This window comes from Podarcis filfolensis (assembly GCF_964270895.1).
Source record: "Podarcis filfolensis genome assembly, chromosome: 2".
Lineage (NCBI taxonomy): Eukaryota > Metazoa > Chordata > Lepidosauria > Squamata > Lacertidae > Podarcis > Podarcis filfolensis.
The window spans coordinates 8,870,005-8,884,112 of NC_139605.1; the positions used below are offsets into that span (position 1 = coordinate 8,870,005).

Consider the following 14,108-nt stretch of genomic DNA (forward strand, 5'->3'; position numbering starts at 1 on the left):
ATCTGGGGGTGGTCTTGAGCTACACCCCTTCTGTGATGTATGATGTTTCTGGGGAGCGTGTCTTGGACTCCAGGGCGGGCAATTTAAAATGTCTATATAAGGGCGGGCACACCTTTGTTCGGGGTCCTCCTCCTTCTCCTGCGTGTGAAGGGGGCACCCTGTTGCAACAATTCAATAAAGACCAGGCTTACTAGCTGCTTTGCTTCTCAATATTCTCTGGTTGGCCTCTGTTATTTTCTCCGACCGATGGAGAACCTACAAAGGACTCTATAAGGGCTCTTGTGTCCCCTATAAGGGAATAAGGGCAGATTTTTGTTTATCACACCCTCATGGAGCTACAGTTCCCAAAATTCCCTGTGAAGCCGGATTTATTGTTAAACGGCTCTGAGGACTGTAGCTCTGTGAACGGAATAGGCATTTGTGAACAACTCACAGCACCCTTAACAAACTATAGATCCCAATATTGTTATTTTGTAGGTGTGTGTGTGTAGCCATGGCTGTTTAGAGTAGTGTGCTCATTTGAAAACAGCTGTGGGTGGTCTCAGCAATGTGGGGTTTATCCACACCTGCCAGATGACTGCAGTTGGGTGAAGCATCCCAAGACTGCTTCTTTCTCCTTTCACCTGGGCATGTGCAGAGAGGAAAAGGTGTGAGCATAATTAAGGGGAGGGTTTCAATTCACATACACTTCCAGACAGAGGCAAACATTTTTTTCTTCTACAGATGGGTTAGTGTGTAATCTGTCTGTATCTGCCCAGATTTGTAAGGTTGGCAGGCGTTTGGTTGATCTCACTAACATCCTATGACCTTTTAAAATGTGTGTGTGTGTTTTTGAGGGGGCTATTGGGTTGTTGTTTTTATTTTGTATTAGGTATTTTGTGGTTTTATATCTTGATTTTATTCTGTGAACCGCCCTGGGACCCCTGGGTATGTTGTTGTTTAGCCGTTTAGTCGTGTCCGACTCTTCATGACCCCATGGACCCTGGGTATAGGGTGGTATATAAATTCAATAAACTATAATTATAATTAGCATTTGCGGGAAATATACTTTTAACTGCTGGTTTTATTTATAATTTATTCCATATCAATTTATTTTTAACGTTTGGCTTTTCCTCTCTCATGACACAGAAATTATAGAAAAGAAAGGGGGAATCCCTTTAGTCTACTCTGTGGTCTGGTTGTCACAAAGGGTTAAGCTGAGAGAGTCGGGATTTCCAGAGCGGCACTTCGAACGAAATTGTTCTGACTATCGAAGGCCCTCCTCTTCCTTTTCTCCCCCTTAGCGACTCTATGATGCTTTTCTTTGCTGCAAAGTAGAGGCTGGGAAAAGAGATTTTTCAGCTCCTGGGAGGGAATCCGGTAAGTGTGAAGCGCCTTGAGGCAGGAGCAGAGAGCTGGCCTGGAATAGGAAGGTTTGCTTTAGGGATCTGCTGGATCAGACAGACCCCTCCCAAACCAGCCTCCTGCTCCCAACAGTGGGCAGCCAGACCTCTCTGGGATGCTCAGAGGCAGCAAGGCAGCAGCAAACCTCTTGCTGCTCTCTGCCTCCAGCATCTTGTGATCACAGGTAAACTGCTCCTGAACATGCAGGTTCCACGGAGCTCTGATGAGTTTTAGAACATCCTCTGTGGATTTCTCTGTCCCACCCCTTTTAAACATAAAGTCTATCAAGGACTATTCTTCATCATGGCTAGGTCTTCAGGGACATTATGTCGGGGTGGTCAGAAGTCAGACGGGGTGATTTGCAGTAGATCACTAAGAGTCTCTAAGGCTCCTTGATTGCCAGTTGGTTAGAAATAGCAGCAACAACTCCTTCTCCCACCCTGCAAAAATGAAAGGACCATTCTGAATGTGAGAAAGTGCAGTGGGAAACCAGGACTGGACTCTCATGTGAAAGGGCTGTAATCAGGGGGCCATCTGCACTATGCATTTAGCGCAATGACATGGGTAGTGCTGTGGGTTAAACCACAGAGCCTAGGACTTGCCGATCAGAAGGTCAGCGGTTCGAATCCCTGCGACGGAGTGAGCTCCCGTTGCTCGGTCCCTGCTCCTGCCAACCTAGCAGTTCGAAAGCACGTCAAAGTGCAAGTAAATAAATAGGTACCACTCCAGCGGGAAGGTAAACGGCGTTTCCGTGCATTGCTCTGGTTCGCCAGAAGCGGCATAGTCATGCTGGCCACATGACCTGGAAGCTGAACGCCAGCTCCCTCGGCAAATAAAGCGAGATGAGCGCTGCAACCCCAGAGTCAGCCATGACCGGACCTGATGGTCAGGGGTCCTTTACCTTTAAACTGTCATGGCTTCCCCCAAAGAATCCTGGGAACTGTAGTTTGTTAAGAGTGCTGAGAGGAGACCCCCTATGCCCCTCACAGAGCTACAGTTCTCTGAGGACTGAGCATGCTCAGTGTGCACAGAATGCTGGCTGCTGATTGGTGGGATGGAAAACATGGGGGCAGAGAATGGAATGGAGTATCCTGAACAGGAGTGTTCCACGCTCCAACTTTTTGCTGCAGATCCCACTGATTCTCTTTCCTTGCAGAGGCACCGGGCCTTATAAACAATCCTGGACCTGGCAGTTGACATCACTGAGAAACATGGGATAACAGTGTGTGAGTGACCCCTGCCAAGTTAAGAGAGGTGATGGCGTCCGATGGCAGTTGACATCACTGAGAAACATGGGATAACAGTGTGTGAGTGACCCCTGCCAAGTTAAGAGAGGTGATGGCGTCCGAACGCAGGAATGCAGCTGTCTGGGCTGTCCCCCGAGATGCCCTGCTGGAGGACACAGTGAAGACGGAGGCCCAGGAGGAGGCATCGGAGTCTGAACCGGAGGAGGCTGCAGGAACAGGCCCCTTGGCCGTCCGCTCAGAGAGCCTCAAGGAATTGTGGGAAGGGACCATAACAGAGCACATTAAGCAGGAACCCGAGGAAGTGCCTCAGGAGGAGTGCTGGGAAGCTCAGTGTCAGGGGCTCCTGAAGGCTGTGAGATCTCCACAGTCTGAGCCAGGAAACCTGCAGCTGGCCAGCAATGGCCCAAGGGACGCGCAGGCTTCCTTTGAGGGGCGACCGGACATTGGGCGAGGCAGGGTGATCCGCCACCTGCCCGGCCCTGGAGGAGACGTCCCCCCGCCCACCCAGAGCATTTTGGCCCTGGATCGTGGGGAAGTGAAGAAGGAGGCTCCCAGCCAGGAGGTGGAGCGCCTGTGCTTCAGGCAGTTCCTCTACCAGGAGGCCGAGGGGCCGCGAGATCTCTGTGGGATGCTGTGGAGGCTCTGCCATCGGTGGCTGCAGCCGGAGAAGCGCACCAAGGAGCAGATCCTGGAGCTGGTGATCCTGGAGCAGTTCCTGGCTGTCCTGCCCCCGGAGATGCAGAACTGGGTCAGGGAAGGCGGGCCGGAGACTTGCGGTCAGGCAGTCGGCCTGGCGGAGGATTTCCTGGAGAGGCAGCAAGAGAACGAGCACGAAATACAACAGGTGAGAGGGCAGGAGAGCAGTCCTGGGAAGAACAAAACGAACAGTGGCAAGGAGCCCAGAGGACTAGCCATTGGGGCAGTTTTTGCTGACTGTAAATATGCATTGGACTGACTGCTCCCTTAGATCAGGCATAGGCAGACTCGACCCTCCAGATGTCTTGGGACTACAATTCCCATCATCCTTGACCCAGTGGTCCTGCTAGCTAGGGATCATGGGAGTTGAAGGTCAAAAACATCTGGAGGGCCGAGTTTGCCTATGCTTGCCCTAGATGGTTCGAAAATGGGATCTGGCCGAATCAGCAGGGGTTGGCTTCATTGGCAAAGTAGAACCTCCAGGTTCTGAGGCAGTGTACCTTAGAACGCCACTTGCTGGGGGAAGACTAAGGATGGTGGGCAACACTCTCTCTGCCCTAATGGACCAGCTTCCACTGCTGTGAACAGGCAGGCAGGGCTCTGTATCTGGCATCTTGAGAGAGAAGAGAGAGGCTATGTGGATGGTTTCCTGTGCTCCAGTTCCTGTCTTGAGATCCTGCCCCAGCTGGTTTAATGCATCCCCCTTCAAAGACAGCACAGAGGACAGCCTTTGCCTGAAGAAGGTCTCCTTGAGATTCTGGAGAGCTGCTGCCAGTCAGTGTAGGCAGTACTGTGAAAGATGGGCCAATGGCCTGACTCAGTCTTTGGCCCTCCAGATGTTGCTGGACTCCCACTCCCCTGACCCTTGGCCATGCTGGCTGGGGGCTGATGGGAATTAAAGTCCTGTAGCGTCTGGAGAAGCTCCAGAGGTTCCCCACCCCTGAATATCAGGCGATTCGCACCCATTTCTTTGTCTTGTTCTTTCTGCTGTTTCAGGTCCTCTGGCCCTTCAAGGAGAAAGCAGATGATTCCCCTGAGGCCGACAGGGCTCTGTCAGACTCCGGCGAGTGGTCGCTCATCAGAGTGGTCAAGCAGGAGGATACAGCTGCTGATGCCCCTTGGCTGGGTGAGGAGTCTTTGGCTGGGGGGAGTTCTCTTGTGGAGCAAGTTATGGAAGTGAGGGGCCATCACAATACAGGCTCTGGCCAGAGATCTAGTGCCCACCAATCTAACTGACCTTAGAGGTGCACTAGCAATCAGGATCTCTGAAGCCACTCTTAGGGCTTGTGTGGGTTCCTGTAGGTGGTCCTTCAAATAACTGGGCCCCAAACCCCTTACAGTGGTACCTCGCAAGACAAATGCCTCGTAAGACGAAAAACTCGCAAGACGAAAGAGTTTTTCGTTTTTTGAGTTGCTTCGCAAGACGAATTTCCCTATGGGCTTGCTTCGCAAGACGAAAACGTCTTGCAAGTTTGTTTCCTTTTTCTTAAAACCGTTAATACCCAGGGTGCATTGCTTGAAGAGGTGCAGTTGCGACTTGACTTCTAGGAGCAACTCATAGCACGCGGTGTGGTAGCCTTTTTTGAGTTTTTTGAAGACTTCGGTGATTTTTGAAGCTTTTCCAAAACTTCTTTTGCAGCCATTTGATAAGTTAAACTTTTAAAACTTTTTTGGGGGGTTTTGGGTTTTGGGTTGGGGTGTTTGGAATTCAAGGACTTGGTGTTGGGGAGGGGTTTGCAAGAATCTGGAAGCTTGTGTTTTTTTTCTGCATTTTTATGATTTTTTGTGACCATTGGGGCACTCTGCTGTTGTTAAAAAAAAGATTTCTGGGTTTGGATTTCTGTGTGGTGGGTGGCTGGGGGAATAGTTGAGGAGGGGTTTGCAAGAATCTGGAAGCTTGTGTGTTTTTTTTCTGCGTTTTTATGATTTTTTGTGACCATTGGGGCACTCTGCTGTTGTTAAAAAAAAGATTTCTGGGTTTGAATTTCTGTGTGGTGGGTGGCTGGGGGAATACAGTGGTGCCTCGCAAGACGAAATTAATTCGTTCTGCGAGTTTTTTCGTCCAGCGAATTTTTCGTCTTGCGAAGCACGAAATCCCATAGGAATGCATTGAAAATCAATTAATGCGTTCCTATGGTCAAAAAAAGTCCAAACAAAGCCAAAGTTGGTACAACAAGAGTTTATTAACTGCTCTTTAAAGTCACACATACTGTAAAGAGCATTTCAAAAATTGAAGGAACAATAAATTAAGTTTCTAAACATGACAGAAAAACATTTAAAAATCAACAAAGTGTACAGTACATTTTCTAAGACTCTGGGGGACAACTCGAAGAAGGTTCCTCTTCCACTCTTTGCTTCTTGCTGAAGAACCTGTCCATGGTCTGCTGCTTCATCCGCCTTTTCAGCACCTCCCTGAAAGGCGACATGACCCTCGTATCAAAAGTGTTCGCAAGGTCATGTGTCAGGTCCTTGTCAGGGTGGTGCCGCTGTGCAAAAGCCTGCACATTTTTCCACTTCAGGCAAATGTCCCTCAGTTCTTTGGAGGACAGCCGTTCCTCAGTTGCTTCCTCCTCTTCCAGCGAGGCCTGTTCCTGCGCAGCCTCTGCCTGCAGTTCGACCAGCTCCTGGGTGGTCAGCTCGTGGTCGTGCTCCTCCACCAGCTCGCTGACGTCCTCCTCTGTGACCTCCAGGCCCATGGTCCTCCCCAAGGAAACAATGTCCTGCACCACTGTTGACTCTGGTGCATCAGAGTCACTTGGTGCCACACAGTCTGGCCACAGGCTGCGCCAAGCGCAATTCAAAGTTCTCTGGCTAATCCCGTTCCAGGCCGTGGTGATCATCTTCAAGCAGGTGACGATGTCGAAGTGGTCCTTCCAGAATTCCCGCAGGGTGATGGTGGTGCAATCAGTCACCTCGAAGCATTGCCTGAAAAGCTCCTTGGTGTAGAGTTTTTTGAAATTGGCGATGACCTGCTGATCCATCGGCTGGAGCAGTGGTGTGGTGTTAGGCGGCAGGAACATGATGCTGATGAAGCTGAACTCCTCCAACAAGTCCTCCTCAAGGCTTTTAGGATGAGCAGGAGCATTGTCCATCAGAAGCAAAGCCTTCAGCGGCAGGTCGTTGTCCAGCAGGTACTGTTTGACAGCAGGGCCAAAAGCAAGATTGACCCAGTCCACAAACAGCACACGTGTGACCCAAGCCTTACTGTTGGATCGCCACATGACACTCAGCTGCTCCTTGTCGACCTTGTGTTTCTTGAAGGCCCGTGGATTCTCCGAGTGGTACACCAGCAGGGGCTTGATCTTCAGGTCGCCGCTTGCGTTGGCACAGAAGAGCAGGGTCAGACGGTCCTTCATGGGCTTGTGGCCAGGCAACTTGGCCTCCTCCTGTGTGATGAAAGTCCTTTTGGGCATCCTCTTCCAAAACAGCCCAGTCTCGTCGCAGTTGAAGACCTGCTGTGGAACGTAGCCCTCCGTCTTCACAACCTCCAGGAACTCCGCTGCAAAGTCTTCAGCCGCAGGAACATCAGAACTGGCAGCCTCTTCATGCCTGACCACGCTGTGGATTCCAGATCTTGCCTTGAACCAGTCAAACCAACCTCTGCTTGCCTTGAAGACTTCTGGCTCGCCTGAGGTTCCTGGCTGTTCCCGGACGAGGTCTGCGTGCAAGGCCTTGGCCTTCTCACAAATGACGGCCTCAGTCACTGTGTCCCCTGCACGCTGCTTCTCTTCTAACCAGATGAGCAGCAACTTCTCCACCTCCTCCAGAACAGCTGGGCGGTTCTTCACGATCCTGGTGACTCCCTTGGCTGCATCAGTCGCAAGGATCTTCTCCCTCATCTTCAGGATGGTCCCGATGGTCGATGGATTCCTCCCGTATTCCCTGGCGAGGTCTGTCACACGCATTCCACCGTCGTGCTTCCAGATGATCTCCTTCTTCATTTCCAGCGTAACCTTCTCCTTCTTCCTCTCGCCGGCCTCTGCAGCAGCAGTCTTCTTGGGCCCCATGACAGCACAGCTCCTACCTTCGCAAACCCCCCCAAAAAAATCAGTGCTTCACATCCAAAAAATTCAAAAGCACCCAGCCACCCACCACATAGAAATTCAAACCCAAAATCCAAAAACCCCCAAAAAAGTTTTAAAAGTTTAACTTACCAAATGGCTGCAAAAGAAGTTTTGGAAAAGCTTCAAAAATCACCAAAGTCTTCAAAAACCTCAACTGTTCCCCCAGCCACCCACCACACAGAAATTGCAAACCCCTCCCCAACTGTTGCAAACCCCTCCCCAACTGTTCCCCCAGCCCCTCCCCAACTGTTGCAAACCCCTCCCCAACTGTTCCCCCAGCCACCCACCGCACAGAAATTCAAACCCATAAATTTTTTTTAAAAAAACAACAACATGGCCCAATGGTCACAGAAAATCATAAAAATGCAGAAAAAACCACACAAGCTCCCAGATTCTTGCAAACCCCTCCCCAACTGTTCCCCCAGCCACCCACCACACAGAAATTCAAACCCATAATTTAAAAAAAAAAAAAACAACATGGCCCAATGGTCACAGAAAATCATAAAAATGCAGAAAAAACCACACAAGCTCCCAGATTCTTGCAAACCCCTCCTCAACTGTTCCCCCAGCCACCCACCACACAGAAATTCAAACCCAGAAATTTTTTTTAAACAACAGCAGAGTGGCCCAATGGTCACAGAAAATAATAAAAATTCAAAAAAAAAAAAAAACAAGCTCCCAGATTCTTGCAAACCCCTCCTCAACTGTTCCCCCAGTCACCCACCACACAGAAATTCAAATCCAGAAATTTTTTAAAACAGCAGAGTGGCCCAATGGTCACAAAAAATCATAAAAATTCAAAAAAAAAAACCACACAAGTTCCCAGATTCTTGCAAACCCCTCCTCAACTGTTCCCCCAGCCACCCACTACACAGAAATTCAAACCCAGATTTTTTTTTTAAAAAACAGCAGAGTGGCCCAATGGTCACAAAAAATCATAAAAATGCAGAAAAAAACCACACAAGCTTCCAGATTCTTGCAAACCCCTCCCCAACACCAAGTCCTTGAATTCCAAGCACCCCAACCAAAAATCCAAAACCCCCCAAAAAAGTTTTAAAAGTTTAACTTACCAAATGGCTGCAAAAGAAGTTTTGGAAAAGCTTCAAAAATCACCAAAGTCTTCAAAAACCTCAAAAAAGGCTACCACACCGCGTGCTATGAGTTGCTCCTCGAAGTCAAGTCGCAACTGCACCTCTTCAAGCAATGCACCCTGGGTATTAACAGTTTTACGAAAAAGGAAACAAACTTGCAAGACGTTTTCGTCTTGCGAAGCAAGCCCATAGGGAAATTCGTCTTGCGAAACACCTCAAAAAACGAAAAACCCTTTCGTCTAGCGAGTTTTTCGTCTTACGAGGCATTCATCTTGTGGGGCACCACTGTAGTTGAGAAGGGGTTTGCAAGAATCTGGAAGCTTGTGTGTTTTCTAGGAGGTTTGGTGCTTTTTAATTTTTTGAATGTGAAGCACTGATTTCTTTTTTGGGGGGGTTTGCGAAGGTAGGAGCTGTGCTGTCATGGGGCCCAAGAAGACTGCTGCTGCAGAGGCCGGCGAGAGGAAGAAGGAGAAGGTTACGCTGGAAATGAAGAAGGAGATCATCCGGAAGCACGACGGTGGAATGCGTGTGACAGACCTCGCCAGGGAGTACGGGAGGAATCCATCGACCATCGGGACCATCCTGAAGATGAGGGAGAAGATCCTTGCGACTGATGCAGCCAAGGGAGTCACCAGGATCGTGAAGAACCGCCCAGCTGTTCTGGAGGAGGTGGAGAAGTTGCTGCTCATTTGGTTAGAAGAGAAGCAGCGTGCAGGGGACACAGTGACTGAGGCCGTCATTTGTGAGAAGGCCAAGGCCTTGCACGCAGACCTCGTCCGGGAACAGCCAGGAACCTCAGGTGAGCCAGAAGTCTTCAAGGCAAGCAGAGGCTGGTTTGACCGGTTCAAGACGAGATCTGGAATCCACAGCGTGGTCAGGCATGGAGAGGCTGCCAGTTCTGATGTTCCTGCGGCTGAAGACTTTGCAGCGGAGTTCCTGGAGGTTGTGAAGACGGAGGGCTACGTTCCACAGCAGGTCTTCAACTGTGACGAGACCGGGCTGTTTTGGAAGAGGATGCCCAAAAGGACTTTCATCACTCAGGAGGAGGCCAAGTTGCCTGGCCACAAGCCCATGAAGGACCGTCTGACCCTGCTCTTCTGTGCCAACGCAAGCGGCGACCTGAAGATCAAGCCCCTGCTGGTGTACCACTTGGAGAACCCACGGGCCTTCAAGAAACACAAGGTCGACAAGGAGCAGCTGAGTGTCATGTGGCGATCCAACAGTAAGGCTTGGGTCACACGTGTGCTGTTTGTGGACTGGGTCAATCTTGCTTTTGGCCCTGCTGTCAAACAGTACCTGCTGGACAACGACCTGCCGCTGAAGGCTTTGCTTCTGATGGACAATGCTCCTGCTCATCCTAAAAGCCTTGAGGAGGACTTGTTGGAGGAGTTCAGCTTCATCAGCATCATGTTCCTGCCGCCTAACACCACACCACTGCTCCAGCCGATGGATCAGCAGGTCATCGCCAATTTCAAAAAACTCTACACCAAGGAGCTTTTCAGGCGATGCTTCGAGGTGACTGATTGCACCACCATCACCCTGCGGGAATTCTGGAAAGACCACTTCGACATCGTCACCTGCTTGAAGATGATCACCACGGCCTGGAACGGGATCAGCCAGAGAACTTTGAATTGTGCTTGGCGCAGCCTGTGGCCGGACTGTGTGGCACCAAGTGACTCTGATGCACCAGAGTCAACAGTGGTGCAGCACATTGTTTCCTTGGGGAGGACCATGGGCCTGGAGGTCACAGAGGAGGACGTCAGCGAGCTGGTGGAGGAGCACGACCACGAGCTGACCACCCAGGAGCTGGTCGAACTGCAGGCAGAGGCTGCGCAGGAGCAGGCCTCGCTGGAAGAGGAGGAAGCAACTGAGGAACGGCTGTCCTCCAAAGAACTGAGGGACATTTGCCTGAAGTGGAAAAATGTGCAGGCTTTTGCACAGCGGCACCACCCTGACAAGCATGTGGCACATGACCTTGCGAACACTTTTGATACGAGGGTCATGTCGTCTTTCAGGGAGGTGCTGAAAAGGCGGATGAAGCAGCAGACCATGGACAGGTTCTTCAGCAAGAAGCAAAGAGTGGAAGAGGAACCTTCTTCGAGTTGTCCCCCAGAGTCTTAGAAAATGTATGTACACTACTGTACACTTTGGTGATTTTTAAATGTTTTTCTGTCATGTTTAGAAACTTAATTTATTGTTCCTTCAATTTTTGAAATGCTCTTCACAGTATGTGTGACTTTAAAGAGCACTTAATAAACTCTTTTTGTACCAAATTTGGCTTTGTTTGGACTTTTTTTGACCATAGGAACACATTAATTGATTTTCAATGCATTCCTATGGGAATCTGTGCTTCGCAAGACGAAAAATTCGCTAGACGAAAAAACTCGCAGAACGAATTAATTTTGTCTTGTGAGGCACCACTGTATTTGATTGTTATCCAGGCCCTCCTTTTTCCTTGGGGAAGGAAAACCTCTCTTTCTAAGGATCCCTTTCCCCCCCCCCAACAGATGGCGAGGAGAAGAAGATTGTGCCAGTCAGTTCTGAAGAAGCTGAACCACATTGGATGCTGCCAGGGAGAGCAGAACGGACTGTATCACGATATGCCGACTGGGGAGCAGCATCCGAAAACCAGCAGGAAACTCACCCCCATAATGAAGTAGGCAAATCCATTCCTTTCCAGCTCCCTGCCATGCCAGTCCAGCAAAGGTTCCTCAAGGGTGAGACATGCGCTGAGTGCGGAAAATCCTTTCGCTGCAAGGCAGAACTCACCGAACACCAGAGAATGCACTCAGGAGAGAAACCCTACATCTGCTCCGACTGTGGGAAAAGCTTCTGCAGGAGGAATGTCCTAGTTGCACATCAGAGAATCCACACTGGGGAGAAGCCCTTCAACTGCCCGGACTGCGGGAAAAACTTCAACCAGCGATCGCATCTTACGGCACATGAGAGAACCCACACGCAAGAGAAGCCCTTTGCTTGCCTGGACTGTGGACAGAGCTTTAGTAGGCGCACTGGGCTTGTGTCTCACCAGAGGATCCACACGGGAGAGAAGCCCTATCGCTGCCAAGACTGCGGGAAAAGTTTCAGGCAGAGATTCGATCTTATTCGACATCAGAGAATCCACACGGGCGAGAAGCCACACCAGTGCCCCGACTGCGCCAAAAGCTTCAGGAACAAATCCGCTTTCCTCGTGCACAGACGGATCCACACCGAGGAGAAACCGTACCCGTGCTCTGGGTGCGGGAAGAACTTCCGTCATCGCACCAACCTCCTCGCGCACGAAAGGATCCACACGGGAGAGAAGCCCTACAAGTGCGGAGAGTGCGGGAAGAGTTTTGGTGACGGGTCGTCCCTCATGAAACACAAGCGAGCTCACACGGGTGAGAAGCCGTACAAGTGTGCCGAGTGTGGGAAATGCTTCTCTCAGAACGCCGGCCTGGTTCAGCACGAGAAGATCCACACGGGAGAAAAACCCTTCCAGTGCCCGGACTGTCCCAAAAGCTTCCGGGACAAGTCGGCCTTTGTCGTTCACCACAGGACACACACGAGGGAGAAACCGTTTCACTGCTCGGTCTGCGAGAAGAACTTCAGCCATCGCTCCAACCTTCTCAAACACGAAAGAACCCACACTGGGGTGAAGCCATACAAGTGCCTGGAGTGCGGAAAGGGCTTCACTCAGAAGCCAAATCTCCTCGTACATGCGAGAAGCCATTTGAAACAGGAAGGGGAGATTGGCTAAGAGGGTGGGGAGAACTACCTCAATGGGCATCCCCGGTTGGAAAATAAAATAAGGTCCTGAGTTTTAGAAATCTCTATTTTGTTGCCATTTGCCACTGTTATTGAGTGGCAAAGAGGAAGGTCAGGAGAAGTATGTGCTTTTTATCTGTGGCATAAAAGGAAGGGGAGGGTGTCAGGCTGCGGTCAAATCTCATAGCAGATGGAGAGACCACCTTGAAAAGGTCCTTTCCGCATCATTCAGTAATTAAATTAAATTAAGAATACAGTCATACCTCATGTTACATTCCCTTCATGTTACGTTCTTTCAGGATACGTCCCGTGGCGACCCGGAAGTACCGGAAAGGGTTACTTCCGGGTTTCGTCGCTCGCACATGTGCAGATGCACAAAATGATGTCACGCGCATGCGCAGAAGCAACGAATCACAACCTGCGCATGCCCAGACGTGCCACTGCAGGTTGCTCTCTTTTCATGTTGCGAATGGGCCTCCGGAACGGATCCCGTTCGCAACCAGAGGTACCACTGTACAGTCGTACCTTGGATCTCAAACGCCTTGGCTCCCAAACTACCAAAACCTAGAAGTGAGCGTTCCGGCTTTCAAGCGATTTTTGGAAGCCGAATGTCTGGCATGGCTTCCACAGCTTCCGATTGGCTGCAGGATGGTCCTGCAGCCAATCGGAAGCCGCACCTTGGTTTTTGAACAGCTCCGAGGAGTCGAATGGACTCCCGGAACGTATTCTGTTCGAGAACCAAGGTACGACTTTATCAGGAAAGCCAAAGGTCTGTTTAGTCCAACATCAAGTTTTGCACAGCTCAGTTTAGTTTCTTCTTCAAATGTCGCTGTCCAAGGAAGCTTTGCCCCAAAGCCACTCACAATGAACATTAACGTCTTCTCAGTATACATTACAGTTAATTTATTTTAAAACAAAAACAGAAACCTGCCCATCTGCTGCAACAAATGTCAATGGTGTGGGGGAGGTGTCTTTATTCCATGATGTGCCACCACCCTGTGGGAAACGCAGGGAAAGGAGCAGGCTGCACCGGTCAGTAGTCAGTGGCCCTGATAGTGGAGCCAGAGAGACTCCTGCCTGGTCTTTGAGAGGGGTCAATTCCACAGGCATGTGTTATTCCAGCTGTTAGTATCCCAGGAGAGAAATCAGATGTACCTGGTGCCGAAATGACGCTCCTTGGGGGAGCACTGTGTTTTTGGGGTGGTGCTCAGGAACACAGGGAAGGTGCCCTGCATAATGTATGGGGCAGCACAGCCCATGGGGCCCCTTCTGGAAGCTGCCGGACTGCAACTCCCATCCTCTCTGACCCCTGGCCATGCTGGATGGGTCAGAGGGGAGTTGGAGTCCAGCATTATCCAGAGGACACCCCATTTGATGCCCCCGATAGACAGAATCCAGCCTGTAAATAAGGAACGTTAATGCATCCACTCAAAACACATTTAACTGGGCAGAAGCCCCACTCAATGCAATAAGGTTTACTTCTGACAAGGTGTGGAGATGGGGAGGCTGTATTTGCAGAGGGCATTTGAAGATGATGCCCTATTCAATTTATTTTTCTCTTCCCGTCTGAGGTCTCCAGAGCAAGGAGCTATCCTGCCTGACGTGGGTGAAGGGGTTCATTTTTTTGTCCTCTATTAATCCAATGATGCATGCATTTTCACAGCTGCATAAGGTCTTGTGGGGAGAGGAAGATTTCCTAGAATTGCTGAGTTGCGAGGGACTCTGAAGGTCATCTAGTCCTACCCCTTGCAGTGCAGGAAACTTTTGCCCAATGTGGGGCTCAGACCCATAACCCTGGGATCAAGAGTCTCATCCTCTGCCAAATCAGACATCTCAAAACGAAAACAAGATTGAAGGTGAGAAAATTTATTAGGACTCCT

The 14,108-nt window shown here is 50.2% G+C and overlaps 2 protein-coding genes across 3 annotated transcripts in view; one reads left to right on the forward strand and one right to left on the reverse strand.

Annotated features, from left to right (window-relative positions):
• Positions 1-14,108, reverse strand: part of LOC310756746 (uncharacterized protein) — a 1,375,527-nt gene that overhangs the window by 1,196,585 nt on the left and 164,834 nt on the right. The gene's annotated exons all lie outside the window — the stretch shown is intronic.
• LOC310756624 (uncharacterized protein) lies at positions 1,237-12,290 on the forward strand. 2 transcript variants are annotated; one of them, XM_083601020.1, is made up of 5 exons: positions 1,237-1,359; positions 2,540-2,637; positions 2,710-3,474; positions 4,323-4,452; positions 10,989-12,290. In XM_083601020.1, the coding sequence occupies exons 3-5, from the start codon at positions 2,722-2,724 to the stop codon at positions 12,218-12,220; spliced, it is 2,115 nt and encodes a 704-aa protein (XP_083457146.1). In that variant the 5' UTR covers positions 1,237-1,359; positions 2,540-2,637; positions 2,710-2,721; the 3' UTR covers positions 12,221-12,290. The 2 variants fall into 2 exon arrangements, with proteins under 2 accessions (XP_083457146.1, XP_083457147.1); XM_083601021.1 differs by having other exon boundaries at positions 1,257-1,567.

What these genes read in the sequence shown, in the direction of transcription:
- LOC310756624 (XM_083601020.1), top strand. Translation starts at nt 2,722, where the DNA reads ATGGCGTCCGAACGCAGGAATGCAGCTGTCTGGGCTGTCCCCCGAGAT. An exon ending in ACGAGCACGAAATACAACAG is followed by an intron (nt 3,475 to 4,322) that starts GTGAGAGGGCAG and finishes CTGCTGTTTCAG; the next exon opens with GTCCTCTGGCCCTTCAAGGA. An exon ending in TGCTGATGCCCCTTGGCTGG is followed by an intron (nt 4,453 to 10,988) that starts GTGAGGAGTCTT and finishes CCCCCCCAACAG; the next exon opens with ATGGCGAGGAGAAGAAGATT.